At 43.0% G+C, this 16,580-nt stretch overlaps 1 protein-coding gene across 13 annotated transcripts in view; it reads left to right on the top strand.

Annotated features, from left to right (window-relative positions):
- Positions 1-16,580, top strand: part of LLGL2 (LLGL scribble cell polarity complex component 2) — a 33,101-nt gene that overhangs the window by 1,949 nt on the left and 14,572 nt on the right. For 6 of the 13 annotated variants that reach the window (XM_086856764.1, XM_086856763.1, XM_086856762.1 and 3 more), the window contains exons 2-8: positions 5,286-5,393; positions 11,550-11,647; positions 12,642-12,723; positions 13,978-14,093; positions 14,635-14,793; positions 15,524-15,686; positions 15,861-15,993. In XM_086856764.1, coding sequence (XP_086712890.1) covers positions 5,319-5,393; positions 11,550-11,647; positions 12,642-12,723; positions 13,978-14,093; positions 14,635-14,793; positions 15,524-15,686; positions 15,861-15,993 — 826 coding nt within the window. In that variant the 5' untranslated portion in view covers positions 5,286-5,318. Of the gene's footprint in view, positions 1-4,078; positions 4,450-4,802; positions 4,943-5,285; positions 5,394-11,549; positions 11,648-12,641; positions 12,724-13,977; positions 14,094-14,634; positions 14,794-15,523; positions 15,687-15,860; positions 15,994-16,580 lie in introns of those variants that run through there. The other 7 variants (XM_086856755.1, XM_086856754.1, XM_086856759.1 and 4 more) reach the window with 6 other exon arrangements.

Raw genomic sequence — 16,580 nt, 5'->3', positions numbered from 1 at the left:
CTCTAGTTCTCATATAAAAGTTTCTCATAGCTGGATCTCTTTGTCTTGCTTTATGAAGCAAATGTTTTCGTGGTTTGCTCCATTGACCCACTGTGTGGAAAGTGGTGCTCCAAAGTTACAAGCCACTTCTCTGATTCATGCTTTTTAGCAAAGCCTACAAAGGGTTTTGCATCATGGACAATAATGTTGTCCAGTGCAAAGACTTTGTTCTGCTGTAGCATTTTGAAACTTTGTGTTGTCATGCCCCCATGACAGGGAGAACACAATAGGAGTCATAATGACACACAAGGTTTGCACAATTCCCAAGTTCATTGCAGGTGGGCGGTTCCTGGTAACTCCAAGCACAAGGCTGTTGGAAGTACATGAGCTTGCCTGAGTTGTGTGATTAGTTCTCAATTATTTTCAAAGAGTTCTTGAAGAATTGATGTTTGATATTTTATTTAATATTGCTTGTGTTTTGGGACGGCAGCCAACTGTACTTGGTGTTGCAACAGTCTGCTCAGTTGTTCATTTCACTGTCTGTCTCTCCAGGTTCACTGAAATAAATTATTTTTAGAGGATCTTTTGGTTTTTCTCTGACTACTGTATGCAAGGTGCACATGAATGCTCTCCTGTTAATGAAACCGCAAGTGCTGAGGAGTAGCAGTGGCTCAGCAGTTGTGTAAGGGAGATCTCTGCATAGTCTCATTAAACTGAGATTAATGTTAGAGCATCTTCCTTCTCCTGGGAAAAGGAGGTGGTGTCTTACACTTGTCTCTGTGTACAACTCCTCCTTCCATTGCTTTAGCTGTTCTGCTTGGCTTGTGCTTTCTTCTTGAGTATCTGCCTTTACAGTGTGTCACAGTCAAGCAGGGTGGTAGAGATGAACAGTTGAAGAATAGCTCAGGCTCGTTTCATTGATTTCAAGCTAAAACTGTTTTAAACTTGACCTTTCACAGTGAGTCATGGCACCTGTAATTGATAAGTGTGATAAATCTGGTATTTAAGTGATACTTTGCTCAGTTCTGTTGGTGTGAGATCACTGGTGCTAAGCAAGAGCTTTTTGCTGTGCCGCTGACCCAGCCTCTCTTCTCTTGCTGCTGACTGTGTTGGTAGCAGCAACAAGGCAAACTCTTGGGTGCAGGGAGAGAACCTGGTTCAGACAAGGCCATGGTAGTCACAGTTTGTTATAGCAGCACCAACTGCCTGGAGTTCAAACAAAGCTGCTTGATAAGGCCTCTTTTATTTTAGCAGAGTTGATAAAGTGTTATCAGCTGCATAGGTAGAAGTTCTCTCTTTAAGGATCTGTAAGCAGGAAGGAGTGCTGAGGAGGGAATGAGAAGGAGACCTAAATCAAGGCAGGATTTAAGAGTTCTTGAGGTAGTTGCTGGCATTTTGAAAATAAAGCTCTTGGACTGTATCCCATTGAAAACCTGTTCAAGTTGAGTAAAGGTTGCCAAGGAAGCACACAGATGGTACCTTGCAACTCTGCTACGTGAGCAAAATAAACTCATTATGGGTATGTTTTTGTTGTGGGGTTTACTTGAGTCTGCATCCACACTTAATACTGTCTACGTAGTAAAAACTTCTGACCTGGGCTTCCTCTTCTTGCAAGACTGGATTAACTTGTGTGATTGGGACTTACAACATTTTGGCTGGAAATTCTACTCTCATGGGAGGACATAAGGAAAAATTGCAACAAATTTCTGCGCAGGGTAGTTTCCTGCTAGCCCGTGCCAAGTTGATGGAGAAAATGATGGAGAGTGTCTCAGCAAGCTGTGCACAGGCACCAGGCTACATTGCTGTGTGCAGAAGCAAGGAAGCCAAAGGAAAACGTGGAGTTCTGGATTGGTGACACTCAACAGTGAGGAACAATTAATGCTGCTCCTGGGAAGGAGAATTTGTCCTTCTATTGGTTATGGGTTCATATGCCACGTCTCGCAGCATCTGAAATGAATGGAGCTGAGCAAGGAAGACAGAATGAAATCTGGTTGTGATGTTAAACTGCTCTTTAGTCTCTGATTGGAAACAGGATCATCTTGCCACTCATGCTTTCATTGCCTTTCTATATGAATAGAGAGGATATTTTGCTTTGTGTCTGGATCTAATCCAGTGAGGTGAAAAAGGGGATGTTACTGTATTTAACTGAGCATTTAGGTAAGGAAGCAGCAGGAGTTTGATGTTCAGGGCACTCTGAGCTCTGCTGTCAGGTGTCCATGTCCTGAGTACCAGCAAAACTTGGGTTGGCTCAGCCTTGGGCTATTGTTGCCTCTAAACAGCTGCCCATAATGCATCTTAAAAGAAGAAAATGTTGCACATAGTTTCTGGTAAAAGACTTGTCTTTGAAAGCCTAAAGAATTGTTTCCCTGGAAAATAAGAACATTAGATACATGCAGACCTGGCATAGCTTCAGAGGCTACTGGAGAATTCCTCTCTGGCTACTGGTAGCCACAACTGTTACCAGATGGTTGTAAATGCTGACTGGCAGACAACTGCAGAGCACATGGGGCTGGAATTTTATGTAAGACTCCAAAGGTGTGTGGGAGAGAAACTGGCATGTTAAAATGTAAATGTGCATCTGGAAGATAAGATGATACAGATTGTGGAATCTATTTCTAGAATTAGAAGAGATACTTGCTTATTATATTAAAACCAAAATTCTTCTCTTTGGTAAGAGTCTTGTAAACTTTTGATATTAGCTCTGCTTGGACAACCTGTGCTGCAGTGGATGCTATTTCTTCTTTGCCTTTGCTCAAAACTGCTTGTCCTCTCATCCTCTCCCATGCTGTGACACTCAAAGGTTCTTTGGTTAGAAAGAATCTCTGATATCAGCCTATGAGAGGTGACTTTTGCAGCCTTCTCTGATCCTCTCAGCCCTTCTGGGTGATGGTTCTTCAGGTGAGTTACTGCTCATTTCAGAACTACTACACTTCTTAGCCTGTTGAACAAGTTGTTGTGGGCTGGAGTGTGAATGTTGGAGCTCTTGCATAAGCAGGCTCAAAGAGCATGCTTCAGGATGCCATTAATATCTCAGGATAAAACATTCTAGCGAGTTTTAAAATGTAAAGTTGTGTCTCTCAAATCAGGCCCCCTCTTCTTTGCTTCTAACACTGAGTTTGTCTCTGCTGGCACAGCTGAGGTCTTTTGTTCTAAAGTGGGGAGGGTAATTAGTAGAGTTTCTCTGTGGGTTTGCCTTGTTTAACAGGTCCAGGATATTGATTGACAGTGGGAAAGGGTGCGTCTCCTTGGCACTTTCCTTTCCTTGTCTGGCTAAGGGCAAGTTGTGTGTTATACATGGGTGTGATACGCTCTCCTTTCATTGCACAGCACCTTGTCACTGCTCTGTAACTTTTGCTAACTTGAAGTGAATGTAGCTTTGTGAAAATATGTCCCTCTCTCAGGGATGTCTAATTAAAGAAGACTTAAAATCTGACACTATTTTTGAAATTTCAGTTGAGGTGCTAAATCACTGTAGAAGGATTTGCTTTCCAAGTAAGCTACACTTTTATTCTTCCTCTTTCCTGCAGTCCTCATACATTTGTTTCTGTGCAGATTCTTTACCCCTGCGTGTGCTGGTGGCCACAGACACAGACACCTGTAGCTGTCCTGCTCAGAGCCAGTTTTTCTGTAGTGATTGGTGCTGCCTGTGATTCTAGGTGACTGGAATGTCATGTAGGTGACATATTCCAGTCACTTAGATCCTAGTAATTCTATGGACTAAGTGACTCAGGTGATTGATCCTCATGTGATCCTCTGGTCCTCTAAACCAGGGCTACCTTGCAGGCCTTTGGTGAGCTCAGGGCAGTGCTGCACAGGTGGCTGGAGATGGATTATGAGCAGAAAAGGTAAAAGGGCAGCAGTGCAACAAAGAGGTACAAGTTAAAGCTCAGGGAGTTTCTAAAGGGAGTTCTCAAAATATGCCTGTGGAGCATCCTGTTTATCACACCATTTCCTTCTTTTGGACCTTCACAGCTGGTGCAAGGCCTTGCTAGGAACTCTTTGAAAAACAACTCCAGCTCCTCAGGAGTGACTGCTTTAGGTCATTATCCAAAGTTGTTGTTGGCAGGAGCACAGAAGCAGCCACCCTGTTTCCAGCTGTGCTGTTCCCATCTGTACAGGTGTGAAAGCTTCTCCCCTCAGTCACTCCCCTCCAGCCCCACTGTTTGAAGGGTTTAAGGCCCTCTGTTCACTTGCCAGTTCTTTTGGTGCTCCTGGTCCCTCTTTCTCATGCAACATCAGCCCCCTGCTCCCCATCTTTCTGTAGGTGTGTATGAACCTCTTCTGACCATGTATAATATCCATTTTGATCCTTCATTGCACCTCTGTAGTTCTGGCACCACTGCACATGTGTATCATGTATGGAGCAGCTGGCAAATTGCTCCCTGTCCAGCAATTCAAAATAAAATATTGAATGAAGTAAACTGCAGCCTGTGAGAGATGGCCAGGGCAGGCAGGAACCCTGACACCAGGGTAAGTTGTCAGGATGTGAATTCAAGCCTTTGCTCTTGAGTTGGCAGGGTTTTATTTGTCACTTAGTACCTGTGCAGAGGGGAGATGTGACAGCCTCCTGAGCTGTAGAGAGGAGGAAGCTGGAGCCTGGGATTCCCCGTGTGATTGTTGGCTTTCTAGTCAGGTCAGATTTGTCCTGCTTGGATCCTCCTGTCGCTGTGAGAGCCCAGGCACTGGGACACGCCGCTTTGTTCTTCCGGAGCACAGCAAATTGCAGGTGCAAAATGCCCTTCCCCTACCCCCACCTCGAGCGGGGAGTTCGGTTTGATATTTTACAAAAGCAAGTTAATAATTAATGCAGCTCCCCTGCAGGCAGCACAGCGCCCTTTCTGCTGTGCCTATGGAGAGACCTGAAAATGGGATTCTTTCTCTCTTTGGCTCAATAGCTGCAGGATTACCTGGGGGGAAAACTGATGCTAGTCAATAATGCCTGAGCCTGGGAGTTGGCCTTTAGGTTGGGTTTTCTGAATGTTTATGCAAATACTGCAGTTTTGCCTTTTCTTTGGATCAGGTCAACTCTAGGGATCACAAAATGGCCAAGTGCAAAACCCTCTTTAGAATCCTTTTGTTTTATCTGTACTAGTTTGCTTTACCAATGTGAAAATGGAATTGTGAAGTGCTGCACCAGAGAGCTGTGCTAGACCGGTATCAGGTTTTAGTCACTTGATAGTGATGTTGTCTCAGTCTGCTCTGGCTGATTTGTTACCTGCTAAACCAAAGTAAATAACCTACTTCTGCCTGCTTTCTGCTCGGGCTGCTTTTGTTTATATAGGCTTTTTTTTTTTCTGTTTTGTTAGGATTTTTGTTGCCAAGATACTACAGCAAGGAAGATGAGAAGGTTCTTAAGACCCGGACACGATCCAGTGCGAGAGAGGCTCAAACGCGACCTTTTCCAGTTTAACAAGGTACGGGGCTCTCCTCAGACTTCAAGGCAAATCTATCCTGAGCCACTGCATCCTGCAAAAGGAGGGATAAACTACTTGAGTGTGGGTGGAAAAGTTAAATTTAGGAGAGGTGCTGGTTTGTTCTCTTTTTCAGTTCTGTCCTTTTCTCCCCCGATGTGCCTGAGTAGTTTCCTTTAAGCTCCTGGGCATATTCTCAATTCTGTCTCTTCTTTTTTAAGAGGAAGGATATTGTGATGTTGTTGCATGGCACTTGCTGAAAAGAAGAGATCTTCACAGCAGCTTTTCTATCCTCTGAGTGGTCTGTCACTTGTCCTGCTATGTGCTGGGACTGTTCCTGTTATAGGTAGTCCTTGTTAGGAAAATAAACATTTTTCTAAAAATACACATAAGCCACAGCTTGTGATGCAGCTGAAGCCAGAGTTCTTTGTCCCTGATTATACTTTGGATTTATAAGTGTATCCCTGCTTTTAAATGTGCATTTAAAGGGCTGTGCTAGCACCTAGGCAGCACAATGGCCATTAATAATGAATTTGTAATTATCTTAGTCTGAATCTGTTTCTAGGTTTTTTCCTTCCCTTTGTGAAGAAGAAATGGCAATAGCTATGATATCTATCCAACAGTGGGCATTTTTCTTTTGAGCTCTGGCCAGGAGCACTGTGCTTTTATCTTTGAAAATGCTTGGTATTAAATCATGGCTAGGCTAATGGCTACTTACACTTTCTTTGGGGAGCAGAAACATATTTGTAGGTTTTGTGTTTCCAAGGTTTAAATGGAATTTTGCTGAAAAGTGTAATGGATAAATGAAATCAGCCTAGGAAATAACTTCCTTGATTCATTAGAATTGTAGTGTAGATGGATACTTGAAGTGGATATTTGAGATAAATTATTTAATGTAATTGGTACTGAGCAACACCAATTCCATGCATGCCTCCCTACCACTGGGGAGACAAAGGAGCTCAAGAGTGCTTTGGGTCTGTTTTCTGCCTGCTACCACCAGGAAATCCTAGTGGAGATGCAGTAATAAAATCAGTGAATGCAGACCAGGTTTGAGTTGTTTGCGTCTGGGTAAATGCAATGTCAGCTTCAGAAAAGACATCCCAGGGATGGGTCAGAGTTGCTTATAAGCATTTAAAATGATCTATACCTTGGAAAAACTTTGCTATTTTAGGGATGGCTCTTTCTTGAATTTGCCTTTCTCTTATGAGTAGTTTGGCTAAGCTTTACCTGCCAGAGAGACACTAATTTGGATAATGCAAAACAGGGTTGAAAGAACTAGCTTTTTCAGTAGAAGGAAACTTCCAAATATATTAGAAGCTGGCATCAGGATTTGTGACTCCATTTGATTCAGTCCTGAAGGTAAGTATGACATCTTTTTTCTAGGGAGACAACTACTTTGGACCCTTCCTAATGGTTTACTCTCATTAACAGCTTGGTAATTAAAGGCCTTGTAAAATTAATTTGCACCTTTAAGCCACAGTAACTTGTTCTTTTCTAATAAGACTCAGAAGGGAATGAACATTATACCAGAATTTTTTACATTCTACTTTTTTCTTGCATTAAAGTGAGTTGTTTTTGGTTTGGTTTTTTTTTTCCCCAAGTTTTGTGTCTCCCATTCCAGTATTTCCAGAGATAGTGGGTCATTTGAAAGCTTCTACCCTTTGATACAGTAAACCTCTACTCACAGCTAGGTAGACTGAGAAAATTTGGGAAAGTCAGACTTTAATTCTGAGCTGTTGAAGGTAGTGGCTTCAAGGAGCCAAGAATCATAATGCTTTGTGTGCCAGGATTGTCCTGGTCTAATGTGCTATTAGAGCAAGCACATTAGTGCTGGTAAGCAGGTTTTTAAACACTTGTTATTTGAGGTCTTTGAAAGACTTCTGGTTAAGAACCTGCTTGGGAAATATTTTGTGGGCCTGTAAAGTTGCTGATCAGAGAAATTGCATGGTGGATTTGCACCTCTTCAGTGTGTGATGCTGGTCATGACTAAAGGCAAGGTCTGTACCTTAAAGGTGCTGGGGATTCCTGCCCTCATTTTACACTGAAGTTGAATATAAATGCATGATGCCACACAGATTTTGTGTCAGTGTAGTGGAATATATTTGACCACACTGACCTAGAATGGACTTCAATTTAGAAAGTCTGTTTAATTGGTAGTGGTGGATTTTTGTTTGTTTGTTTACTCTGTCAAGTATAAAGAGGCTGTGATCTTCTTACTGCTTCGCTCTTGCATTTCTGTTTTGCATAAGAGGTGGTCCAGATGGTTTTAAAGGACTGACTGATGACTGGACTAGCACTTCAAACTGTCTTCAAAGTTGTGTTTGTTTCAAAAAACACCTTCCTAAATTCAGCTAGTCACTTAGCTTTGCATATCTGTTTCTCTCTGTGAGTAAGAACTTCCCATACTTGTGTGTACCTGTTGCAAGAATCTGTTTTTAGCTCAGTGGATAGAATGAAGGATAAGGTATGTGGACTTGGCAGTCTACTTCTTTGAGTTTATCCTGCTTTTGGACGTAGTATTTGGATGCCTTTGGCTCAGTCCAAGCCCTGCAGAAGAAACATGTTCAGGCTGGCATTGTCAGACTAGATGATGGGTAACACACAGGTGAACCAGCCTGTCTTACAGCTGAGTGTTACCCAACTGGGAGCATTGCATTTAGTTTATGGCTTCATATTTTTCCCCATTTTCAGCTTTCCTGCCCCTTTGCTGATGGGTGTGATGGAGAGCTTACTTGAAATCTGAATTAGTGTCTAAGCAAAGTGGAGTTACCACATACAGGTTTCATTGTTTCTTCAAAAGATGAATTAACAAAGGGACAGGGCTTGCATTGCCTGTGGTTGGGTTTGTCTCTGCTCTGTCATAGAGCAGTCTGAGAGGAGAAGCAGAGACAAGTGAAAGGATAAAGAGCTGAATTTCATTGGCACAGCTTTAGTGTAGGCTGGGAACAACTGTTCAGTTTGGCCACATTTTTTCTGCCGTAAATATGAGTGACATGAAGCATTTCTGTCAGTGCTGCTGACACCAGGCTTGCTTGAGTCTGATAAATCTGTGGAGAATGAAAAAAAACTCCTACCTTTCCCCATAGAAACAAAGGCCCTTTTGAGAAGGAGCGCACGTTGTGGGCACTCCAGTTTCGAATTTCAGCTCTGCTGAAAGGCTCCATTGTAACCTCTGCTACCTCCTGCCCCCCTCTCTCCCCCTTGCTGCGTTTACCTGCTGAGCAGGTGAAAGGATTGGCTGATGAAAGCTGCCTAGGGGAGGGAAGGAGGGCAACCCAAAGCTGGCTTGATGTGATTTAACAACTGGGTGCAAATAAGTACAAGGAAAGGATCTGGGTAATCAGGACAGTGAATGTGAATGCCTGACTCTGGTGGTGTCAAATGCAGCTCAAAAGCCACCCTGAAGCCTTTATTGCCCAGCTGTGGAAACAGATGACATAAAAGGGAGTTATCTTTGTTGCATCTTATGGGCATCTTGGTTGAAGTTTCAGAGCTACCAGAAACCTTTAGTGCATTTACTGCTCTCCATGAGCAGTTGTGTAGCACACTATGGTTGTTACTGATACTTCTCTTTTGCAAATTCATCTGTTGGAATGGGGGCTGCTTCAAGTTTTTGGTTGAATGAAAACCTAGAGAAAAAAAAAATCACCCTCCTATTATTATTACTGAATCATAGACACTTGGTTGTGCAGTTCATAGGTCTCATACTTGAAAATTAAAGCTTTTATTGACTTGTCTAATGTGTTTACAAATTAACACATCAAACCCAAGATATAATTAGGCCAGTATTAAAGCTGGTGTTGACAGCTTCCTAACAGGCAGTGCAGTATTGTATAAGTCATGGTTTTCAAAGAGTTGTGGCTAAAGCTTTACCTTCTGGGCTGGATGAAATCTTAGAATAATCACAGTTTCTAATTGATGTGTCACTGAAAATTGCACCTGGTTATGCTGATAACATGACAGTGCAGTGACTGTGAACAAGTTGAAACTAAAACTATCAGGAGAGTTACACTGGTGTCTCCCTAACAAGTTCCTCACTTTGTTTTGGGTGAGAGTGGAATGGTGTTTATTGCCTGTGCTACACCTGATTCATTTAAATGTCTGATTTGTTGTTAAGATAACGTTACCTTGGATCTTCTTCCCGGAATTTTGTACCATAGCTTTATACTCCCACAACTTTGACAATTAGGAAGCTTTTCTGTGTTGCCTCAGTAGCTATCACAGTGCAGAGGAATTCCTCTTTGCCTGTGCTGGATTCAATTTGCTGGGTTTGCTGGATTGCTGTGTTTCAATTCTGCGTCCATTGATAAATTCCTAATTTCATACAGCCTTCTCTGGGAAGTTTTATATGTGTAGTTATGCAAAGCTTGGTTAGCAGCAGCTTCAAGGGTGACAGTAAAAAGATGGACTTCTCAAAATTTGTTTTTAATAATGCAAAAGTAACACTTAAGTTACCTTCTTAGAATATAAATAGCTAAGGCTGGAGATTAAGTTATCAAAAGAGGAAGTAAACTCAGTGGTCTTGGAGCTTGTAGTACTAATCTTGGCTTACTACCTATAAAAGGTAAAAAAATTACTATCTACTCTTTTGCCCAGCCTAATGAGTAGGCAGGCAGAAGATTGGGAAATGCTCCAATATTTTCGGTTTTATCTTCTAAAGAGGCTCATCTTCCCTTAAGGGAACCTCAGGCTGGGGTATCCAGTATTTAGAGGAGAGAGGTCTTTTCTTGCAGCATAGGAATTGTGATCAAATGGGTAAAACCAAAGCAAACTGGCAGACTCTGGAGTCAGCTGGATCCTCCTGTGCTATGTCTTTGAGCAGGACATGAAAGTGCTTTGCAGCAGCTGGGGCACCTCAGGCTATGGCCTGACCACGGAAATGAAACCAGCTCCATTTGATTCTCGTGCAGGGGATTAAGTTGGGAAATCACTGTGCAGGAAATAAAGTCCAGGTGTTACTTTTAGGCTGAATAAAGCATAAAACTTAAGTGATGTGGTAGCTTTGCTTCAGACATGATGGAAATTAGGATGGGAGTGAGGTACAAGTGTTTTTTATTTCTTTTTTTCAGTTGTGAGTATAATGGATTCCTATGCTGTAACTGGCCAGCTTGCCTTAGAAGACTATATTTTCCAGAAGTTGGGCCTGTAAGGATCAGTGTTTTCCAGGAAGAATCCCTCTTAATCTTCCCTGTTAATCTGTGGGCACACCAGCCCTCTTTACCTGGCTGTGTGTTGGTGCATACTGGTTTTGCCTAAACCAGGATAAGAGCTGTGCATTAGCACTTGTGAAAACCTCACTGAGCTGTTTTCCAAGCAGCTTGGTGGCATCCTGTAAGTATGGCAGGATAGTATTCCCTGGTGTGTAAATGCTCAGTGTGGTGTGTAATAAAAATGCTCCAAATCTCCCTCCTGGAGCAGTTGTAATTTGTACTTTGAGGAAGCCACCAAGGCCAAGCAGCACTGCTCCCCATGACAGTGACATCCTTTTAGTCCCAAATGGCTTTGAATTACTCTGAGGTGGCCTAGCAGGCTCCTGCTCTCATTAAATTCCAGTGCTCCTCGTGTTCCCTCTGGAAAATGGATACAGATTACATTAGTTTTCTTGACTGCTCATAGGAAATCTGTTTCATTTCCTTGATGAGCACTGGTGTTCACTCATAGCTCTGCCTTGCTTTGCACCATTTCTTCATGTCAATTATCAAAAAGAGGTTAGGAAGGCTGACCTGGGAGGAATTTGATAGATAAAGCTGACTTTACAACACACAGTGTTTGTGTCAGACTTTGAAATTGTGCTGAGAAGTTGGTTTACAGAAGTGCAGCTGATGTGGAGTGATGGAATGTGTTGTATTGAATGACTAAGCTGTGCTTATGCAGAGTTATTTATAATCTTAACATCAAGAGCTATTCAGGCTACTGTTTTCAGAATATTTCTCTTTCATTTCTGTTATACTTTTGGATATCTTGGCTGTGGAGCCAGGGATTCTTGGCACACATTCATCATTAGGCTGTTTGTTCAGCAAATCAAAAAGGTTTGAACACCTTTCAGCAGAAAAAGCTGCCATTAAGTGTTGTATTTCAGACTGCCATGCCATGTTGACTTTCTGCCCAGCAATGCCCATGAAACAAGCTGTGATCATCCTTGTTCCTTCTCTCCCCCAGACTGTGGAACATGGATTTCCCCACCAGCCCAGTGCCCTGGGCTACAGCCCATTTTTCCGACTCATGGCCATTGGGACACGATCAGGAGCCATCAAATTGTATCCTTTGAACATCTGGGGTGAGAGTTCTCTAACATCAGCAGAATTCGTGCAGCTTTGAAGACACTTCAAAAGTTAGGTTAAGTATGAATTTGCAGGCAAGGGTTACTGGAACACTGAAACAGTTTGCCAGCGTTTGGAGTGATTTTGGTCTGATCAGGGTGGGATTATCTTTCCAAGAGCTGAGCTGCAGCTCCAACAGAAGCTGAGCTGATGCAGATATTAAACAAGACTCTGCTCTTGCTATGCAAAAGGTCAGACTAGATCTGGCCTAAGTTTAACAATCCTTCACATTGTAAATTCCAGGGTTGTTTAAATATTTGGGGCAGGGTTCCTTTTTTTTTTTTTTTTCCTAAAGCAATTCTATTTCAAAGGTTAAAGCTGAAGTCAGAAATGCTTTCTACTTCCTGAGTTTTTGACTATCCAGGAATTAAAGACCTAAACATTGAAGGTGGTAAATTTTTTTTTTTTTTTTAGCTAATGACGTCCAGTCTGATTTTTGTGTGTGTGAGATGATTCTCATGGCAGAGAGTTAGATGAGCTGTAAAACAGGCATGTCACCCAGCCCAGAAAGGAAAAGTTGGTGCTGTCTCTGCCAGCTTAATCATTCATTGCTGGTGTTTGTGCTCAGAGGCTGGACTCCACATGCAGGCAGTAGCCATCTGTCTCCTGGTTACAAATTAGTTAAGCAGGATTGTAGTGTCTGGGAAACCACTGAACATCCCTGAGGAAAAAAAAGGGTCCAGGCACCTCTTCTGCATATACTGAAGGAAGACGTGAACTTCCCTGTTCTCCACAGTGAGCACAGCCTTCAAATTTTACAAGCATGTAAAATCAAAAGTAAATTTGCATTGATTCTCTGCAGTCCAGCTCACCAACAGTAAAATGTGGTTTCAAATTAATCTCTTTTTGTCTGCTTGCTAGCAAGCTTCTTATCAATTAATTGTAGCTGTGGGTCACCTTAAAAACTGTAGATCCTCAACCAACTCATCAGATATGGTGCTCCTGGGGTGGAGTTCATGGGTTTACATGAAGAAAACAACACTGTAATGCAGATTCACTTCATACCTGATCAGGTAAGTGCATTTTCAGTACCTCTGTACTTACGTAGATCTCTCCTAAACAGGTGTTGATTTTATTCCAGGGATCTGGGCTCCTATTACCAAGTATATTCAAAAGCTGTTTGCTTGGGAATGTTTATCCCAGTGTATTTTGTGCTCTCAGCAGCGCTTGTTGCTGTGGAGATGCTCAGTAAAACTAAAAGAGAAGCTTTAAACTAAAGAGTAGCTTTATTGTTCATAAGTGTTAGTCATTTATCTCCAGCAACATCCTAGGAATGATAATAAGGCCAGGATAGTTCAGGCAATCTGCTGCAGAAGCAAGAACTTCCTTTTCCTTTAGCAGTCCCTCTTTTTTCAGTAGGACTGGGTGGTCTTTCCTCTGCACAACAGATAGAACAGGAGATGCTGCTGAGCTGATCTAATTATTTTCAGGAGCTCAAAACAGCACTCCTAACCTCATCTGCTGTTAAGTTTGTTTCCTTTGTGTTTGGGGGTATTGACTATGGCTCCTGGGGATTGCTGAACAGTTATTGCCACACTCTAAAAATAGGAAAGCAGAATTTTCCAAATGTCTGGTGGCTGTCTAACCACTTTCCCTTGACTGTCAGACTGGTGTCTTGGTCACAGACTTCGTTGCCTGATGCCCCCAGTGTAGCACAAGTGGCTTCTTTATGAGAGGGATTTAATTCTTGAGGTGGTTTTGAGTGTCTGTTTGCTTAACTAATGGTATAAACTGAAACTCCCATGGGGAGTGTTGCACCAGGTGTGGCTGCAGCAGGTATAATGCTTCAATTTGAACATCCAGCCAGCAGGGCTGGGCTCATAAAAGGATTCTGACACAACCCTCTAGAATGAGGTTGGACACGAAGAATGTGAGGAGTGTGGTGTAGCAGAGTGTATCAGCCCCACCCAAAGCTGGGGTGTGTTCAGCAAACCTGTGCTGAGCCAGGAGGTGAGATACAGCCTGCAGCTGCATGGCTGGGCTTTACAGCACAGGCCTATCTTCTTCAGCAGCCTAAATCCTTGTCATCCCCCTCAGTGATAACCTGTGCTCTTACAACAAGGCTTTTAGCCTCTAGGCTACTTCTTGTCTCCCTCCACCCCCCAAATCCCATTGCTGCAGTGTTTGTCCACTGCCATAAAAAACTGAACCAGCTCCCCAGTCCTGTTTTAGCAGGGAATTATGAACAGCAGCAACTCTACTGCTAAATTTACTGTGTTATATTTAATACTGGTGTTCTGAAAAAAGCAAGTTGTGTGATTTTGCAGTGCCAGCTGGTGACACTGCTGGATGATAACAGCTTGCACCTCTGGAGCCTGAAGCAGCATAAAGGAGCATCTGAGCTGCATGAAGAGCACCGCTTCACCCTCAAAGGGCCACCTGGGTAAGGCTTGGAGCTGGTCTGGGGATAAGCAAGCCAGAAAATTCTGCTACTGTTAAAGCTAGAGCCTGTCCAGTTCTTACAGCCTGCCACTCCTCCAAATCCATTGAAAGGGCATCCATGGAAAACATCCAGGAGCTGGCTGGGGCATGGGAGTCCAGCTTTTAAAAGTGCTCTGCAAATAGTGACATCTTTTAAAATATTATGCATTCACTGCTGTGAGTACAGGAGCTGTTAATCTTAAGGTTAGGTAAATCTAACCATGCCTTAAGTCAGACTTTGAAATGCTGTTGTGGTTTTACTTTCACTTGATCTTGCCAGTTTTAAGTGAGCTATTTTTAAGAACACTTAGCATTGTGTGAAAAAAGGTGTCTGGTTCTTTGTCCATGCACAGGGCAAAAATATCTGACATGATTTCTCTTAAAGCTGATGTTTTCCTTCTTAAAAAAGAATCATGCCTCCAAAACAAATGACACTGGTAAATGTCCCTGTTATGTTGTTAACTCTCCCAAATTCAGTAACAAGAGTCTCTTTGCATCCCCAGCTCTCCACCAAGTGCCACCCAGGTAACAGCTGTGCTTCCACATTCCTCACGGGAAGTGCTGTACCTCGGCACAGAGAGTGGCAACATCTTTGTGGTGGAGCTGCCCTCGTTCCGAGTCCTGGAGGACAGGACCATCACCCCCGAGGCCGTGCTGCAGCGGTGAGTGAGCAAACAAGAGGTGGAATCCCATTACCAGACACATCCTTTGTTAAAATGTCACCCCAGATTATGTACTGAGGCCTCAATGTTGTGTTAAGCATTGTCCTTATCTGCCTGACTCTAATGAAAGTAACTTTTGGTCCTGGTGTGCGTTAAGTAACAATTTCTGTCCTGGTCCAGCCTGATGTTGTCACTGTGGAGGTACAGCATGTTCACTTGGGGTGAATCTGCAACCTTGTGCCCTAGCCCTTGTGTTTAGTTTTGGAAAAAAAATATTTTGTTTAGCTGTAATTATCCATTTGTTTTTTCAGCCACTGGCAGGAGATCTGATGCTTCTTTGTTCAAATGGGGTTTTTGTCACTCTGCTGAGTGCTGCTGAAAACTGTCCTACTTCACATCTCCTGCTGACATTTCCGTTTTACCTTTATTCTGTAAGAGAATAGGGTGGGTGGTTCAAACTCTCTTTACAGTCCTGGGATCCAGTCCTGGAATTCATTTTAAACCTTGGCCTTTCCTAGAAGAAACTGGGACTGGGTGCACGTCCATGTAGTAGGCCTGGTGTGATGTCTCCCATAAGACACTTCTGCTGCTTGAAGGATCTGTGGGAAGACTGTATTAAGTTACAATCTTAATTTTGTCACTTAATTTCTCATTCTTACACCTTTTATTACAGTCCTTTCAGCTTGTACCTGGAATCAGCTTCTCTTGGTTTTCTCTTCTGCTCCTGCAGGATACCAGAAGATAACTGCAACAGGCGATCCTGTGAACTGGTGGAAGCCCTTCGGGAGCATCCCAAGAACCATTCCCAGATCCTAATTGGATACAGCAGGGGCTTGATTGTCCTCTGGGACCTGCAGAATAACAAAGCAACACACCATTTCCTGGGCAGCCAGGTATTGATTCAATCCAGAGTCAGTTCAGCAGGGCAGCAAGGGCTGTCACTGACACTCTAAAGACAAATCACATGCAGGGAGAGCCTGACAAAGCTCCTTTTTTACTAAGAACGGGTTGTTTTGGGGAGATAACAGGTCTGTGAAGAGCAGTCATTTGTATGGCTTTCTTTTCAGCAACTGGAGAACCTCTACTGGCAGAGGGATGGCAGTAAATTAATTAGTTGTCATTCTGATGGAAGTTACACCCAGTGGCCAGTATCCAGTGACAACAGGCAGCCAGAGCCTCTGGAAAACACCGTGCCTTATGGTCAGTAAGTGAGGTTTAACTGTTGTATATTTGTCTAAACTCATTCTGAGCCTGTGCAGGGCATTCAAGTCACAGTTCTCCCTGGGTGTTTAATAGAAAAATGCAGAGGTGCCTCTTGAACAACTTGTGAGCCTGAACTAAGGGATTTCAGCAGTTTTTCTCTTGGATTTGAAACTCTTTTGTGTTGCTGAAGTCTGTCCTGAACATGGAGAGCAAGTCTTGACAATATTAGTGCCCCTTAGGAAGGAGGGTGTTGGGGATTCAGCTCTTCGTTTTAGCTGGTGTCCTGTTCAGCAGGAATTGCTTGGATCCTGTGTAATTAATAGTAAGCTGAGTGTATTTTCTGTCAACCTGAGCAGTGATTAAGTTTCTGATTTGCTGGAAACCATCAAATGGAGATGACCTCGCCTTTTGAGTGCAGAAAAGCTTCTAAATCTCTATCACTTTATTTTAGTTTCAGGAATCACTGTGACTTTAGCAATCCTTTCTAGTTAATTAGCTCCTCCAGCAGCACTTCCATTCCCTGGTAGCCATCAGCAGCATGGTTTAGAACTTCCCCTGAGCCTAAGCTGTGTTTTGCTGTGGAG

The sequence above is a fragment of the Cyanistes caeruleus genome, chromosome 19, assembly GCF_971803275.1.
Source record: "Cyanistes caeruleus chromosome 19, bCyaCae1.hap1.1, whole genome shotgun sequence".
Taxonomy (NCBI): domain Eukaryota; kingdom Metazoa; phylum Chordata; class Aves; order Passeriformes; family Paridae; genus Cyanistes; species Cyanistes caeruleus.
The sequence above is the reverse complement of the archived record's forward strand: the minus strand, read 5'-3'. Positions and strand labels throughout refer to the sequence as shown.